General features: G+C 38.3%; 1 protein-coding gene across 3 annotated transcripts in view; it reads right to left on the reverse strand.

The window, feature by feature from the left end:
- Positions 1-1,622: 1,622 nt before the first annotated feature.
- Positions 1,623-16,271, reverse strand: part of LOC144038822 (myosin heavy chain, skeletal muscle) — a 50,801-nt gene continuing 36,152 nt past the window's right edge. For all 3 annotated transcript variants that reach the window (XM_077551569.1, XM_077551570.1, XM_077551571.1), the window contains 16 exons: positions 15,382-15,468; positions 14,652-14,897; positions 14,441-14,558; positions 13,139-13,266; positions 12,820-13,016; positions 12,605-12,737; positions 12,310-12,526; positions 8,176-8,312; positions 8,007-8,110; positions 6,474-6,666; positions 6,202-6,405; positions 5,972-6,097; positions 5,604-5,774; positions 4,441-4,641; positions 2,887-3,033; positions 1,623-2,707 (listed from right to left, as the gene is read on the reverse strand). In XM_077551569.1, the coding sequence (XP_077407695.1) occupies positions 2,555-2,707; positions 2,887-3,033; positions 4,441-4,641; positions 5,604-5,774; positions 5,972-6,097; positions 6,202-6,405; positions 6,474-6,666; positions 8,007-8,110; positions 8,176-8,312; positions 12,310-12,526; positions 12,605-12,737; positions 12,820-13,016; positions 13,139-13,266; positions 14,441-14,558; positions 14,652-14,897; positions 15,382-15,468 (2,562 nt within the window). In that variant the 3' untranslated portion in view covers positions 1,623-2,554. The remainder of the gene's footprint in view (positions 2,708-2,886; positions 3,034-4,440; positions 4,642-5,603; positions 5,775-5,971; positions 6,098-6,201; positions 6,406-6,473; positions 6,667-8,006; positions 8,111-8,175; positions 8,313-12,309; positions 12,527-12,604; positions 12,738-12,819; positions 13,017-13,138; positions 13,267-14,440; positions 14,559-14,651; positions 14,898-15,381; positions 15,469-16,271) is intronic.

A 16,271-nucleotide genomic window follows, 5' to 3' on the forward strand; every position in this document is an offset into this window, starting at 1 on the left:
CAGAAGGGTAAAAAAATATCTATCACAAGTGCTTCCTGAAGCTAAATTTGTCCATCCTAATTATGGGACTGCTGAAAGCAGCACATATTACTCTCCACCCTAGAAAATCCCGAGATTTTTCCGCAAAAATGTGGCCCGTACCGTAGATCGCGCGGGACAAATGAGGTATCAAACATGCGGCTCGATCTGACTCGGTGCGGCATTACTTTTCTTCCGAATTCCGAGTTACCATGGCGACGCAATTCCCCAAAAACTCCCATAGGAAATGAATGGAGAAAGGGGGAACAAATTACAGATCAAGCACCTTTTTCCAAGACACGCTGCGCACGCATACGTTATCCGACCGATACGAATTTTAGCTCATTTTTAGCTCAGTGTCGAAATCTTTTTTGAGGAATGAAAGCTCTCCCCCCTGTGCAGGTTCAAAGACAGTGAGTGAATTAGGCTTCTACCGCACTCTGTTGACCAATTAACTTTAGAGTAGCGGGAAAAAAGAAAAGTCTACTTCTATTTGCAAAAGTTTCACTTCAACTCGTCACCATGGCCACAATCTTTGCTCACTAGACATCAAATTCTCACATTTTGTAGTCACGAGTGTCTTCTTTCAAACAAACTAACTTTTATTTGGCTAAGGTGTCATTTAGTACCTTTATTTTCACTTTAAGCTCGGACAAGTCGGACCAACTCTCCTATCTCTTCCATGTTAAATTCAGGCGCCTTTCGGTCTTCATTTCTGATAAATCATAAGTTTTCAACCTGCTCTCATTTGGTCATTTTTCATCCGATTAAAAAAAATGAGAACATGCTCGTGTTCCCCAAAACCTTGCCGTTCTAACGAGCCATTTCTTGAATCTGTATCTTGAACCGTTAAGTCGTGAGAGGCTTTTGTTCAAGGGGTGCGTCTCTCATACAATCTCAATGGAATGTGGAGCGCGTGATGGCTCCAAGTCAAAAATGGGTGTGCGTTCTTAAAGCGACAGTGAGATATTTTTAGTTTCTGTTGATTATGGTTAACTTCCACATTTCTTGACCGATTTTTGTCGTTTGAATTTTAAACTGTTCAGCTCATTTACATTTTTTTAAATACATTTTCAGGGACAGTGAAATACTTTTAGTTGATGTTGATTATGGTTAACTTCCACATTTCTTGAGCGATTCCAGTCGTTTAAATTTTAAACTGTTCAGCTCATTTACAAAGTCAAATGTGTGTGCGTGAAAGTGCATTTTTCTTAAAGGGACAGTGAGATATTTTTAGTTGATGTTGATTATGGTTAACTTCCACATTGCTTGAGCGATTCCAGGCGTTTAAATTTTAAACTGTTCAGCTCATTTACAAGTCAGCAGTCCCATTCAAAATTTCCGCGGGAATTTTTCTAGTTTCTAATATGCTTTTATTATGATCAGCTATACAAGTGTAATATTCAATACTGAACATAATAAAGGATATTTAAAAAAAAAATTTTTTTTTTTAAATAAGAGACAAACTGTACAGTAGTTTGGCAATTCATTCTTGTATCTCAATAAGAATATTGAGGAAAACTCAGTTTTCATCTCTCTCACTCTGTCGCTCTCTCTCTCTCTCAAATGCAGCAAACCACAAGTCAGATTGACGGATGACAAAATTAACTCAAACAACATATTTTATTTCCAAAAGCAAAAACAAAAAAATATTCAGCATTAAAATGGTTTGGTCAAGCTTTGTTACAATCAGAGGCAATAATATGATGTGCTTAAAAGTAAAAGACAACAACAGTCAAATACATATATTTTCATACTGTAAAATAGTGACTCTTGTTGGTGGCCCCGTTATGTGAAAGTTTTGCTATATTATATTTATTAGCCATTACTTATTATGACTTAATTGATTTATTATGACAGATATTTTCTCTTTACTTAGTGCAGATGAATTGCATTGTTGAGGAACATTTAACAGATGTACCTGCAATGTGATTTGAAAAGAAAAATATTTCAATGAATAGAAATGCAATTTGCAAATTAATCAGTTAGCAATGAAATAACCAGCTGGTAGTTTATGCAGTAATGAGAAATCCAAATATAATAACTGAAACCAGATGTCTTGTTGGCTACTTTTTATTTATCCAACAAATCAGTTTTGACATTCAGTCATGAATTAATGTTATTAGACTTTTGTTGAATTTTAAAACCAATATGTCAAGAATACCCAAAATCGAAATAAAATAATAATAATAATATACATTTATTTACTCAAGTGCGGCGTCCTGGGCATTTATTAGGTGAAAGTTGTGTGGTTAGTTAGAGCAAAGGTTGCTATATGAGGAAATAAGGTATAAGCTATTTTAACACTTCAATATCACTATCAATATATGCAGGAGATACTGGATAAGATTAAGTGTGTTTAAAAAAAAAAGTGTTAATGGCAAAATAAAGAGTGCACAATTAAATGCTGGGGTTTTGTTCATAATGTTGCAATGGAGTAAAAATACAATTTCAGTCCCACTTACAGTATCTCAATACTGTTTGAACGTAATGCCTTCAAGTGGCATCACGATGTGATTGATTATAGAAAACGTTTCTACTCGATCATGAGCTTCTTGAGGGAGTTGAGATAAGTTGGAATTAGGGAGCTGACCGACTCGCCATCGTCGTTGAGGATTTTCTCACCCCGGCCCTCCGAACCCACGGAGCTGGCCGACCGCACCAGACTGGGATACGGGGTGCTGTAACCCTGCAGTTGAGTCACAAAAATACACATTTTAAACATTGAAATTTTACGAGTAAAACAAATACGCAAAATTAGATCTATGATTTGATTTTTTATAACACCCCCAATATAAGTATATACACGCATGCATATGCATAACTAATGAAGTACAGAACCAGATATGACTGTTTTTGTTTACATACAGAGGAGTATCCTTTGCTGAAGCTGCCTCTCTTCTTGGTCCTTATCTTTGTGAGTGCTGACTCAGCAATGTCAGCTCGTTCTTCAGCATCATCCAACTCATGGACAGTCTTCCTGTACTTGGCCAAATTCATGTTGGCTTGCTCCTCCTGCATCATTTGTGAGAAATCAAAACATGTCAGAATAGTAATAAATGATGCTATGTTGTAGTAAAGATGCAATTAGAACTTGAAATTGCCATTTCAGTCGAAATTGTGTGTGAATGCTACAGAGCAGATTCTAAAAAAGAATTATGAAGAATGACTTTGAAAATGAAAAAAAAACAAAAAACGCTGAAATATAGGACAGAAGTAAATTTGGAAATTGGATTGGAATTGAATTTTTTTTAGTTGTTAAAAAAAAGAACATGCCTTACCCCTTAAGACATGGTTGTTGTTTTTAAAGACACCTTACTATTTATACATGGTTGTATAAAAAAAAAAAAACCTTACATGGTCGTTTAAAAAAAAAAACGCCTGACTATACAAAAACTCGCCTAACTAAGGTCATTACATGGTTCATTCATTACATTAAAAAGAAAGGAAAAAAACTCCTTACTATGCCATGTTTTTTTAATGTATGGTTGTAAAAAAATTAATTTAAAAATTAAACTTAAAAGACACAGCTAAAAAAATATGAATATGGTCGCTTAAAAAAAAAAAGCCTTACAATATATACACGTTTTTTTTGTTTTTCTAAGACGCATTACGATATATATATGGTCTTTTTTTTCTTTTTTTTTAATGCCTTACTACTGTACAGTGGTCCCCAACTTTTTTTCCACCACGGATTGGTTCATACAAGTTTACTTACAACTTTCGTGGACCGGCAACCCAGAGGGTTTGGGGGGTTGTGTGTGTGAGTGGGGGAGGGAGTGGTTGTTAGGCTTCTAATTAATAAAAGGCTACAACAACACACGCAAATCCACTATGTATTTTTATGTGCCTGTACTAGCAGCACAACCACTAACAAGAGTAACAACAACGCTTTAATACGGTAATGCTTATAAATGATAAGAGCAACACAAAAACGTTTTTGTAGATATAACAATAAATGTGAAGCCACATTTTTATGTAACTATATTAGCAGCGCCCTCCTTAAATGTGCCAACATAACAAGGCACCAAATCAAAAGTCCATGAGCAACTCACTCACAATAACGCTTGGTCATAGGCTCAATGTGTTGTCTCACCACTGGGCCTTTTCTCCGTTGCAAAGAAACTTTGCAAATGTGTTTGTTTTTTACTCATTTTGCTTACTTGTCTATTAGCATCAGCGCTACGCGACTGAGATCATTAGAGTCCGTTGTAAACAGAGAGAATCCGGTCATTTCAAAATAAAATATTTTTAAACCTCGGCTAATCAATTAACCTGAAGTACAGTACGTTTTTTTAATTCTTTCAACTGTGCGATCCGCCGTGGTCCGGTCAAAAAAGGCCCGCGGACCGGTAACCCGGTGGTTGGGGACCACTGCCTTACTATGCATAGTCATTTAAAATATGTGGATAAGACACATACAGCCTCTTCCACTTGTCTCTTGTAAGCCTTCATCTTGTTCTGCAACCTCTCCACCAGCTCCTGCATTTGCAGCTGGTTCTTCTGATCCTCCTCGGACTGAAAGACAAGTTCCTTGAGCCGGCGTTCGTTCTTCCGCAGCGTCTTCACAGTCTCAGCATGTCGCTTCTGCTCGGACTCTAGTTCGAGCTCCAACTCTTTTACCTGCACACACGACATCACATGAACTTCAATAACAACATGTGGCAGCAGAGGGCAGTGATGCTCTGAAACCTGCTTTTCACACAATATCATTTTTTTTAACCTTCATCTCCTCTTTCAGGGTTAGGCCACAAAAGTCAAACCACAAAATAAGTATTTCCTTGCCATGCTGGTACAGACATATTGAAAAGTCACATCTGATATTTGGCATTTTTTATGGTGACCATTTACCTCTCAGCAGTGCAAGATGATACAGCAATGAACATCTGCGTTTCCAATCTGTCATTTTAGGCCTTTCTATGCACTCTACAGAAATGTTAGGTCCAAAATAACCCAAACTGGGTCAAATGTTTATTTATGTAAACCAAAAAGTTGGTTCAAATGAAAAATATAACAAACAACCCTTTTTTTCTTTTTGTTTTAACTTTTTGGGTTGTGCATAAAAAACTAAATTTGGGTAAAAAAAAATACTCACATTGGGTCAAAAAGGGATCGATGCAACGTTTTGGTTTATTTGTTTAAACCAAAAAGTTGGGTCAAAGGAATAACCCAAAACTCCTTTTTTGTTTTGTTTTGTGAGTTATCAATTTTGACAACCAAAAAACAAACTAACAACACAATCCATTTTGGGGGGGATCGACCCAAATGTTGTCGAAAGAATAACCCAAAACGGATTTTTAGGGTTGTTTTGTCGGTTATTTATTTTGACAAACACAACTGAAAAAAAAAGAAAAAAAAGAATGGGGATTGTTTTTTTTATAAAACAAACCAATTTATTGAGTTGTTTTGTGTGACCCAACTGTTTTGGTTTAAAATGATGGCTGGATGGATGATTAACCCAACCATTTGGGTCGGCCCCTTTTTGACCCAATTTGGGTTATTCTTGACCCAACTGTTTTTGTGTGTGTATTTTAATGAGCATTTACATTTAAATATAACGGATTATAGCCTTTGGCTAATTTTACCTTTCCTTCCAATTTCTGGATGATCTTCTTGCCACCTTTGAGTGCCATCTGCTCTGCCTCTTCCAGCTTGGTGCTCAAATCTTTCACTTGAGCCTCGAAACCTTTCTTCACCCTCTCCAAATGGAGCGTGTGTTCTTGTTCCAGGCGGAGCTCCTCACCCACTCTGGCCAACTGTCCACATTCAACAGCTTATTGATCGCATCATCCCCTTCATGATTTCTACTTGTGTGTGTGTGTGTGTGTGTGTGTGTGTGTGTGTGTGTGTGTGTGTGTGCGTGCGTGCGTGCGTGCGTGCGTGCGTGCGTGCGTGCGTGCGTGCGTGCGTGCGTGTGTGTGCGCGCGCGTGTGTGTGTGTGTGTGTGCTTTACCTCACAGCTGGCTTTCTTGGATTTCTCTACTGACCCCCTCAGCTCTCCTTGGAGCTCCTCATGCTCGTGCTGCAGAGCTTGGAGATCCACTTCAAGCTTCCTCCTACCGCTCAGAACCGATTGGAACTGAAACACAGGAAAACTAATAAGCTCACAGTTCTGCATTATTTTTTAAACTACATTTCTTCAAACGCTCATTCCGACTCTCTAGCTAAAATATCTAAAGTCACCTGATTGTTGAGATCGCTGTATTTTTCGTTGGCATCATGTAACTCCACCTCCAAAGTTTTGCGAACCCTCTCTGTACTCTCCAGTGTGGACCGAGTCTCTTCGCTATCGCTAACTAGCAGAGCGCAACGCCTCTCCAAAGCAGCCATCTCCTCCTTGTGCTCCTCACGACCCCTGACCTCCTCCTCGAGCTGAGCCTGGAGCTCCTAGAGAAGAGAAGAGTCATACTGTAAGTCCTCAAAGTAGTGGTGAAATGAGCACGCTGTCATCAAACCTTGATCTGTTGCTGTGTCTTTTTGCTGCTCTTGCTGAGCTCAGTGTTACTTTTGGTGAGGACATCCACTTGAAGCTCCATTTCAGTCACATCAGCCTCTAGTTTCTTTTTGAGCTTTGTTGCCTCCATGCGACCTTTAATCTCCCCATCCAAAGTGGCCTGTAGGGTTTCCAACGCCCTCTGGTGGCTTTTTCTGATGAAGAAAAAAGTCAAGAGGTCAGAGTGTGGCTCATACGGAAGTGTCGAACTGAACATGTGGAGTAAAAATTTTTGCCTGGCAGGTTAATTCAAACTGGGAGTGTCAAAATTAGTGCATCAATTTTGAGTAAATTTAAAGATTCTTTAACGCCACAAGTTTTTTAAACATGTGATTAATGACCGCCCCTTACTTGGAAATCCTGTACTAGGGGAATTCCCGTTGCAACGCAGCAGACACGTCCACATCAAAATCTAGCAGTAATAAATTTAATAATAATGCATATATATATGTTAAACATTAGTTAGCTCTTTATATGGAAGAGAAAAATGTACTGAGCAGACACCAACGTTTTATAAATGCAATTATGCCATCTAGTAGCAGAAAAATGAGCTCAACACAAATCAATATCTCACTTGTTTTTTTTTTTTTTTTTTACAGCATATCTTTTTAATTTTAACTAATTTTTATGAATTATTATGATATTACTGTATCAATGACTAAAAGATGCATATTTCTATTAGTTTAAAATTGTGTTGTATGAAAACTTATTATTCTATTGTATATTTTATTGTACATTTAGAACAGATATAAAATTTGTGATTAATCGTGAGTTAATTATTGAAGTCATACGATTAATTACAATTAAAAAATGTAATTGCCTGACACCCCTAATTTAAACATATTTGCAAATACATTCAAACGTATTTGCAAGTACGCTTGAACGTACCTGGCTGCAAATAGATTTAAATTTCCGTTTAAACCTACTTACAAATATGTTTAGACGTATTTGCAAACATGTTCAAACGTACAGTACTTTTAGGCTAAATGCTAAAAACGTAGCATTTTTATAATGCAACATTGACTGTTGTGTATGCGCACGTAAAAGAAAATGTATTGATTTATAATTATGTCTGTAGTGCATGATTTCCGTTCAGCAAGTCAGCCCCCCCCCCCCCCCCATAATGCCACAGGGAATGCGCAGTCAATAGCCCTTGGCAATGGTATTATGGCCAAATTTAAGCATTTAGCCTACAAGTACATTCAAATGTATTTGCAATTAGGGTTAAAGGTATTTGCAAATGCATCTGTTTGCCAGTCAAAAATGTTTACTCCACATTGGCAGTTCCACACTTCCGTTGGATCAAGCTAAGTTAACTGAAGTTAAAACTTAAATTTTCTTGCAGTTTTGGAAGGAAGAGAAAGGTGAATGAGGCAGGACTTACCTCTAGTAGGTTGAAAGTTTTAAAAGGGATTACAGGACAGTAATAGAGGCAGAAAGAGCCAAACTGTGAGCATAAAAGATGAGGACAGGAACTCTAGAAGAGATGAGGTACCGAGCAGCATCAATCTCTTCTTCTTTCTCTTGAAGTCTGCGCTCCAGGTCTGATTTTGCCTGAGACAATTCCAGCTGCAGCCTCAGCAACCTGGTTTCCTCAGCCTAAAAGGAAGGAATCCAACACGAAGAGCATTTTACTCATGTTAAAATGGAATAAATAGCTGTACCTCTAAAGCTGCCTCTGACTCTTCCAGTGAAGCCTGTAATTCTTCTTTCTCCATCTCAATCTTCTTCTTTGCTTTCTGGAGTTCATGGACACTCTTCCCTCCATCTGAGAGCTGGTCCGTGAGGTCAGCAATCTCCTCTGGAGTTAGCAATAAGTTAACATCGCTGAAGAGCTATCCTCTCAATCACACACCTTTTACAGCCATTAAAATGAAATTAATTCCTTTTTAATATGTCAAAACACATTTTTTCAGAGCTTCCTTGAACGGATCACACATTGATGATCAATCACACATTGAACCCAAATGCCTAAAAAAATGAAGTTTTGCAAATTTTGCATGCTTTCCCCCCCAAACAAGCAATGGCAACTGAGTAAAAAAAATATTACATGATAATGTCGTTTGAAACTGTTACTGTTGTAAAAAAAAACAACAACAAAAAACACACATACACACAACCCCCCCCCCCCCCCCCCACCTACAAATCAGGTAGGAGATATTACTGGACACTGTTGTTAGCTTACTAGCTAGCTAGCTACAGTTAGAATCCTTAAGTTATGATTGATTACATTAAATACATGTTTTGAAAAGTGTTTAGTAAGTATATCAATGTCCATAGTTTCTTGTTCATATTGTATCTAAACATTTTAATCAATTATATTGAAAAGAATGAGTTAAAATGACTGATAATTGATCTGCTTTTTTTTTCGTGCCCATGTTCACATACACTTAATTTGGTTATATTTGGGAATAATTGATCAGTGACTTTGGTGGGTTTCAGAGGATTTATTATTATTATTTTCTTTCATTTTTATTATTATTTTTCAAACAGGAAATATTAGGTTTGGGAATAATTTAGGAAAGTGTTTATTTCAAACTATGTCAGAAAATGGGAAAATTGTCTTCTTTCGTCAAGGGCAGGGTAATCAGAAAGTATTAACATTTGAGAGGCTTAAATCAGAAGATTTTGACTTTTTGAAAAACATTATTTAAAACAATTCAATATTGACCATTTGCACCGATGTCGCGTGATCACATGACTTCCCTATGACGGACGGCGGAAGGAAATGATTGTTGAATGGAAGTGGACTTGACCCCGGAGCGACTTAGTGACTGTTATTTTAAAAAATAAAAGTTATTACTGCCTATAGAGCCATGGAATCTACTACTTCAACCGAAGTTCGCCTGTCAGTCGAAGTTGCACATTTAGTCGGGACTCATAAAGCGCGATATTTACTTTGATTTAGATTTAGTTTGAAAACAGCCCCTTACCTTCTGTTGCCTGCTGTTTTTACCAAGTTAATCAAATCGCCCACTTTGCCGGAATTCACAGCGCACGACCTATATCATTATGTAGTCAATGCCGTCTCTTCTCCTTACACCGGGGCTGATTCAAAAGCTTGTCGCTAGCTGAGTCTCTGGGACGAGATGCTACGCTCACACCGGGGGACAATACACCTCGTAATGCAAAGGTAAAACTTGTTTATCATGCTAACTAACTTATCTTTAAATAGTCCGTTCTATATTGAAACGCTGTGATGATGTTATGTTACTATATTTACTAGCATGGAACAAATGACTATCATAGTGGCAAGCTATGCAGTAATTTCATGAATTTCATGACTCCAGAGTAAAAAACTCCAAGCACAAAGACGAAATCCCCCATTATTAAACAGTCAAATGCACTTAATAGTTTTGAAGAAGGTTCATTTTAAAACTAAGCTGTGTGTTCGTGCAGTTGGAGTGGACGCTAACTATCTGGCTCGTTAATGTGATTTGAAACACACAATTTGACACCTCTGTTACAATCTTTGTTAGAGTGTACGTTTACTAGTAAAATGTATGAACATTTATCTACTAATTACAACATTTATCTACTAACCTCGCAAAAAATTATCGCTGCAAATCCGTGAATACTTTGTCTTTTCTGCTATCAATCGACGTTGTTCGTCTTCATTAGTAGGTATGTGATAGAAAGCAACATTTGGTTTACTCCTTTGTCTGTCTGTACAACCGACCGCACAGCAAGATATGACCATTTTATAAGATAATTGATAAGATGAAGGACTTTACCCTGTACAAGATTCAATGGTTACAATACAGACAAGTGGCTCTTTTGTCATCCAGCGTCCCGTAGGGGGCGATCCTATGAGGGCTGTGACATCACGTGCAAAATGTCAATAGTAACAATATTGAAACTTTACGTTTAGTGTGCAATAAGCTTGCTGGCAACGATGACGTTTTATTGAACTTTTGTGTTCATTGTTACCACGGGCGCAGATGGCACAAGGGACGGGGGGTTTAATGAAGACCGCGATCCGTCCCCTCCACTTTCGAAGGGTTTGTTTGTTTGAAGTTTTTCTGCCTTCATACTGAGCGCAGCTTGTCCCCGCTGTGGTCGATATTCTCCCACGCTATAGGATGCAGTGGAGAGCATCTACAATAAATGAACACTTCACCCTAGAAGTAGAAAACATTTTTTTTCTTCATTTATTTATTTCAATAAACTAATGGCTTCAGAAGTTTGGGATGGAATGGTCTAAATACATTTAACAAAATAAATGAAAACAAAGAATCAGGAAGTAGAAAACACTGTTTATGACAGCGTTAGCTCGTCCCCCATGTTTTTTCACATGGACCGTTTAGTATCCCCTGTCACCCCCGGCTTCTGGTAACACTCTTGGGGATCCAGACCTTCCCGCCACTTAATGCACAAGCTAGCATCCTGATCCACTTGGAGCGGAGCTGCGGGCAGAACAGAGAGAAACGTGCACTGGGAACAGAGCACCTATTCGGGCTTGCCGCAGCAAACCCGCGGGCGAGCCCCCGCTCACTGCTCACTCTCAAGGTGCGCGGTATCGGCATTGTGGACGCCGCGTTGAGGGTTGAGGTTGGTGAAATTAAGTGAGGATACGGAGCTGCCCTGAATGAACAGCGTTGTGATATATCACAACAGTAGTTGTATACAACTACTGATGCGTTGAAGTTACACAAAAAATGTCGGAACTTGGAACTCTGAGTCAGGATTTCAATCAACCTTCTTTCTGAAGTTGGATCGCCAACTCAGCAAGGCATTTTACAAGCCAAGCCAGACATACATAGGCTAACTGCCTATCATGTAAACATTATAGTTACATGTTTTGTTGTGCATTTATAAGGCTGTGAAGCCCTGGGATAACACAACTCTGGCTTCAGTCTTTTACCACACTAAATGTGTTGTTTGCTCAATGTGAAAGATAGAAGGAACAATATTTAGTCGGTGTTTATAACTTTTCTCTCCTTAGTTAGATAAGGCTTGACATGTACTCAACAATGGCTATGTATATATATATATATATATATATATATATATATATATATATATATATATATATGTGTGTGTGTATAAAATGTTTTAGTCCATGTCCCCCCGCCTAGTTCCAAAATCCCATCTGCACCACTGATTGTTACCATTGGACATTTAGATATCTGGCTACATATTAGTGTTCCCTACAAATTTTTAGCAAAGCATTCTCTGTCCGTTAGATCTGTGAAAAATGGGAGGCACATGCAACGCCACAAGGCCTACAAAAAAATATTTTGAAGCCATATACTAAACTAAACAGGATTTTGATTTTAATTTGGAATTTGACGCAATTTTTGGCCTTTATTAGAGGCATATTTTACTCCTCCTATGAAATTCATCAGATGTTTATGATATTTTGTACCCAAAAAAATGCTGTTTTTTAAAGGGGTCTGCCTAAACTTGGGTAAAAACTCATGAAACTTTGCACACACACATCAGGTATACATTTATATGTAGCTCGGGTTGCAAGGGCCCTTTTTTATTGTGTTTTACCTCAAGCAAATTTTCACAATTTGGTTTTGTATTTTTGGTCTTTAAGGAGATGAGAAATTGAAAGAGGATGATCATTTGCTCATAAATTTGGTTTATAACCTGAAAAATATATGATGATAGTATAACTGTCAAGTTTGTCTGTAAATATTTGGATTTTAAGGGCAGCCACTACTCTGCATTCGCGATGAGAGGGACGGTGGGTCAAATATATATATATATATATATATATATATATATATATATATATATATATATATATATATATATTTTTTTTTTTTTGTGTTTGTTTGGAAAACAACCTTGGTAGGCCTTGTTCTCTCTTCGTAGAGCTTCCAGCTGCTCCAGAGACTCTTCATGCACTGTCTTCAGTTTGAAGAGTTCCCCTGCATGTTGTCTGCTCTCCTTTTGACAGCCCTCCACCTCCGCTACCAGCTCCTCACACTTTTGCTTCGAGTCCCCCAGTTGCTTCTCTAGAACCCGCTGCTTTTTGTCAAGAGCTTGTCCACATCCGCTAGCCTAAAAATGGAGAGCATACTGTAAGTTAAAATTCTATAATCAAGGGCATTTGGGGGATAAAGTACACCTGTGCTCTACCTTCTCCAAGTCCATGCACAGCTCCTCCACCTCTCCCTGGAGCCTCTGTTTGGTTTTCTCCAGAGAGGAGCATTTCGCCTGTGTGGCTTCTACGGCCTCTTCTGCCTCTTGCAGCCGCAATACCAGCTTTTTTCTGTGACGCAAGCATTTTTCAGAACAGTAGACCGGAATGCAGCTGTCTTAAGAAAATGCCTGCCAGTGTCAACTTGACCTACTTGGTTTCCTCCAGCTCATCGGCGTACTGGATGGAGTCTGCCTCATGTTTGGTCCTCAAGTGTGTCACCTCGCTGTTGAGTTTGGAGACGAGCCTCTGCAGCTCTTGTTTGCTCTCCTGCTCCTCCTCTAGCTGCTCCTTGAGCCCCTCGCACTCCTGCCGCACTGAGCTCAAACTTCCGCTGACTGCCTGCTTACACTGGCAACCACATGATACCGCATGTTTGGTATTTCCTTCACTTGCTATAGAGCCACATTAAATAGATAATTTCCGTTTAATTTCAAATTGGGAGTTTTGTATATCCACGCTGTGACACTTACTTTGACCTCTTCGTCCAGATGTTTCTTCAGTTCCTCCACTTGAGATTGGAGGAGAGACTTGGTACGACTCAATTGGCCATATCTGTTCTCGGCCTCTGCCAATCGTCGACTTGTGTCTGTATTATCAGCTAGGGAGGCACATGTATGTTTTAGTATGGATGTTTGCTTTTATGCTTGTATGTTGATGTAAAATTAACCAGAATACCGTATTTAGACTAATGGGGCTGCATAGAACATATTGTTGTCAAGAAAATGTTTTGGGGTTGACTTCCCCTTTAATGCTGAACTCAGCAGTAGTGGGTACTTCCATCAACAACGGAAGGAGACAAGAGACGGAAGTGCTCACCTCTGTCAATCATTGATTATTATTGTGGAATATGAGTTCAGCTGCAAAATCCAACAGTTTTTATCAATATCAGAAGGCGGCCATTTTCCCACTTGCTGTCGAGTGAAAATGACATCACAGTTGCTCAGGTCTCAGGTACCAACCAATCACAGCTCATCTCGTTTCTGAAGCTGAGCTGTGATTGGTTGGTACCTGAGCCCTGAGCAACTGTGAAGTCATCTTCAGTTGACAGCAAGTGGCATAATACCCCCTCCCCTAAGATGGATAAATACCGCTGGATTTTGCTGCTTAACTCATATTCCACAAATGTAATAATAATCATAATGTCATGTTTAGAGTGAGGTCACATATAACATATTATTTTCAAGAAATGTTTAAGGTTAACTTCCCCTTTAAATGAAGAATGTCTCTTAACTTTTCAAACCCAAAATCGTGTTAACACATTTTTTACTATACTTTGTCCTTCACACCGAAAAACGTATTTATACAGTTTGTGTGTGTGTGTGTGTGTGTGTGTGTGTGTGTCTTTTCTTTCTTTTTTTAGCAAAACCATGCAGAAGGCTTTGATGCAGCTTCTGACATGAAGAGGTGGCTTAAAGCAATGATAGTTATTACAAAAAACGGCCAGCAGGTAGTATCAGAGTATAAGAGAATAGCCAGGGCCATGTTGCAACAAGCTCTTTTTGATAGTGTTTTCACCAGGAATGTGAATATCTATGAATTATATTATAATTATATTCTTCATATTCTAATGCTAATTGCTGCAAAATGGAAACAGATACAATTATTTTTTTTCTAATGAAAAAAGAGACTCAAATCTTTTTGGGGTAAATTCCATGTTTTTATAGCAATAGAACAGAATATTCAGTGGACCTTGCAAAATCAGTCAAAATCTAGTAAAAAGGAAAGGGGGTTGCTTCAGTGAAAATGGCTGGAAGCGAATGAGTTAAGTGTACCTGTGAGTCTGTTCTTGGATACAGTGAGCTCCGTGACTGCCCTCTGTAGGTCTTCTCCTTTCCTGTTGGCCTCATAGTGCTGTTCTTCCAATTTCTTTACCTGGCTATCTGAGGACATCTGCGGTAACACAGAAACATGTGATTGCTAAAAAGGCATATGGCTTAAGTTACTTGCTTGAAAAAGTTTTTCCATGTCCCCTAACTTACGGACCTTGGCTTTCTGTAGACCTTCTAGTGAAGTCGACAAGTCGTCGACTTCCATTCTTAAGTTCTGCTTCTCCTTTTCCAACTTGGCTCTGGTCCTCTGTAGAGCCTCACACTGCTCACTTAGCTCTGCAATGACATCGCCATGGCGTTTTCTCAGGGTTGCAGCCAGCGTCTCTGACTGGACAGATGACTCTTCCAGGTCTCGTCTCAGACGCTGGAGTTCCGCCTCTCGCTTCTTGTTCATTTCCATCTGTTAATCACACAAACAGTTCTTTACATTACGTAGTTTTTTTTTTTGTCAAATCAATGAGTTGAATAACAATTCTATCTGTTCTTTCTGTGCTGTTCTGGCAAATGTGGCGAGTTTCATTGCATTTGAGCCAGAACATTTTATTTGGAAAATGAGAGCAAATTTAACACATCTGTTTCTTGAAATCATAAACATAATCTTAAGCCACTCTGTAAAACTATACAGCTGGACTACTGATGCTTGATATCCTTGAACGACTCCAGTAAGTCCAACCACAGGCCTAGGAAACTGCTTGAAAAACACACCCAAAGACCCAGATCCTCTTTATTTAAAAATACAGTACATTTGAGGCAAGATCTTGATGACTGGTACTGGACCTGGTCAAGCATCATGTTAAGTCACACATATGTTAATATGAAACCCTAGTTCACTACATTTGACTTTAGATGTTTAAATGTTTGCCAAAAATGCTTTTTTTCCTTACCTGTGAGGCGGTGGCCCCGCCTGCTTCTTCCAATCGATCTGTGAGATCTTCTAGTTCCCTGCCTAAATCTGCTCTCTGCTTCTCCACCTGTCAAACAGTTTAAAATAAATGTTTTTTTGTACAATTAATGCAGTTCATTTATGTAAAGACACTGATCATGTTAAGGATTTCTCACAATAACATGGGAACAGACTCAGTAAACAGCACTAGTTCGCAATTAAACTCAGTGTTTAGATTTTCATTTTTAATCTACAACATTCTTAGAAAATCACAATGTCCCATCACTGGTAAGATGTGGTCCTTGGTCACGGGAGAATAATATTAAAATGTACATATGATATTTTAAAATGACCGCCATCAATATTTGAATAAATATACAATCTTGGCAAACCTTTCAAATTAATTGCAATGATTTCTATAAGTGCTATCAAAATGACTCTCTGACAGCCAGTATGGTTTTGGAGTGGGCAGATCAATATCACTGGCAATAACAGAAGCGATTGATGAAATAACAAGTGCTATTGACCAGCGAAAGTATGCTATTGGAATATTTATTTATATCAAGAATGCTTTTGACACAATTAACCATGATATATTAATTTAAAAAAACTGGAACAATATGGTATTGTGTCAGACTGGGTTAAGATCTATTTACATAAGAGACAACAGTATGTGAAGCTCGGTGATCTATCATCCTACTTGGATATTGTATGTGGTGTGCCCTAAGGGTCTGTTTTGGGTCCCAAATTGTTTATTTTGTATTTCAATGACATTTGTAAGGTATCGGATGTTCTGTAACTGGTTTTGTCTGCGAATGACATCAAATATTTTTTGTTCTGGGGAAAATTTAAATGAGTTATTGAATGAAATCACTGAAGGAATGAAAAAAA

The sequence above is a fragment of the Vanacampus margaritifer genome, chromosome 18 (assembly GCF_051991255.1).
Source record: "Vanacampus margaritifer isolate UIUO_Vmar chromosome 18, RoL_Vmar_1.0, whole genome shotgun sequence".
In the NCBI taxonomy this organism is placed as follows: Eukaryota; Metazoa; Chordata; class Actinopteri; order Syngnathiformes; family Syngnathidae; genus Vanacampus; species Vanacampus margaritifer.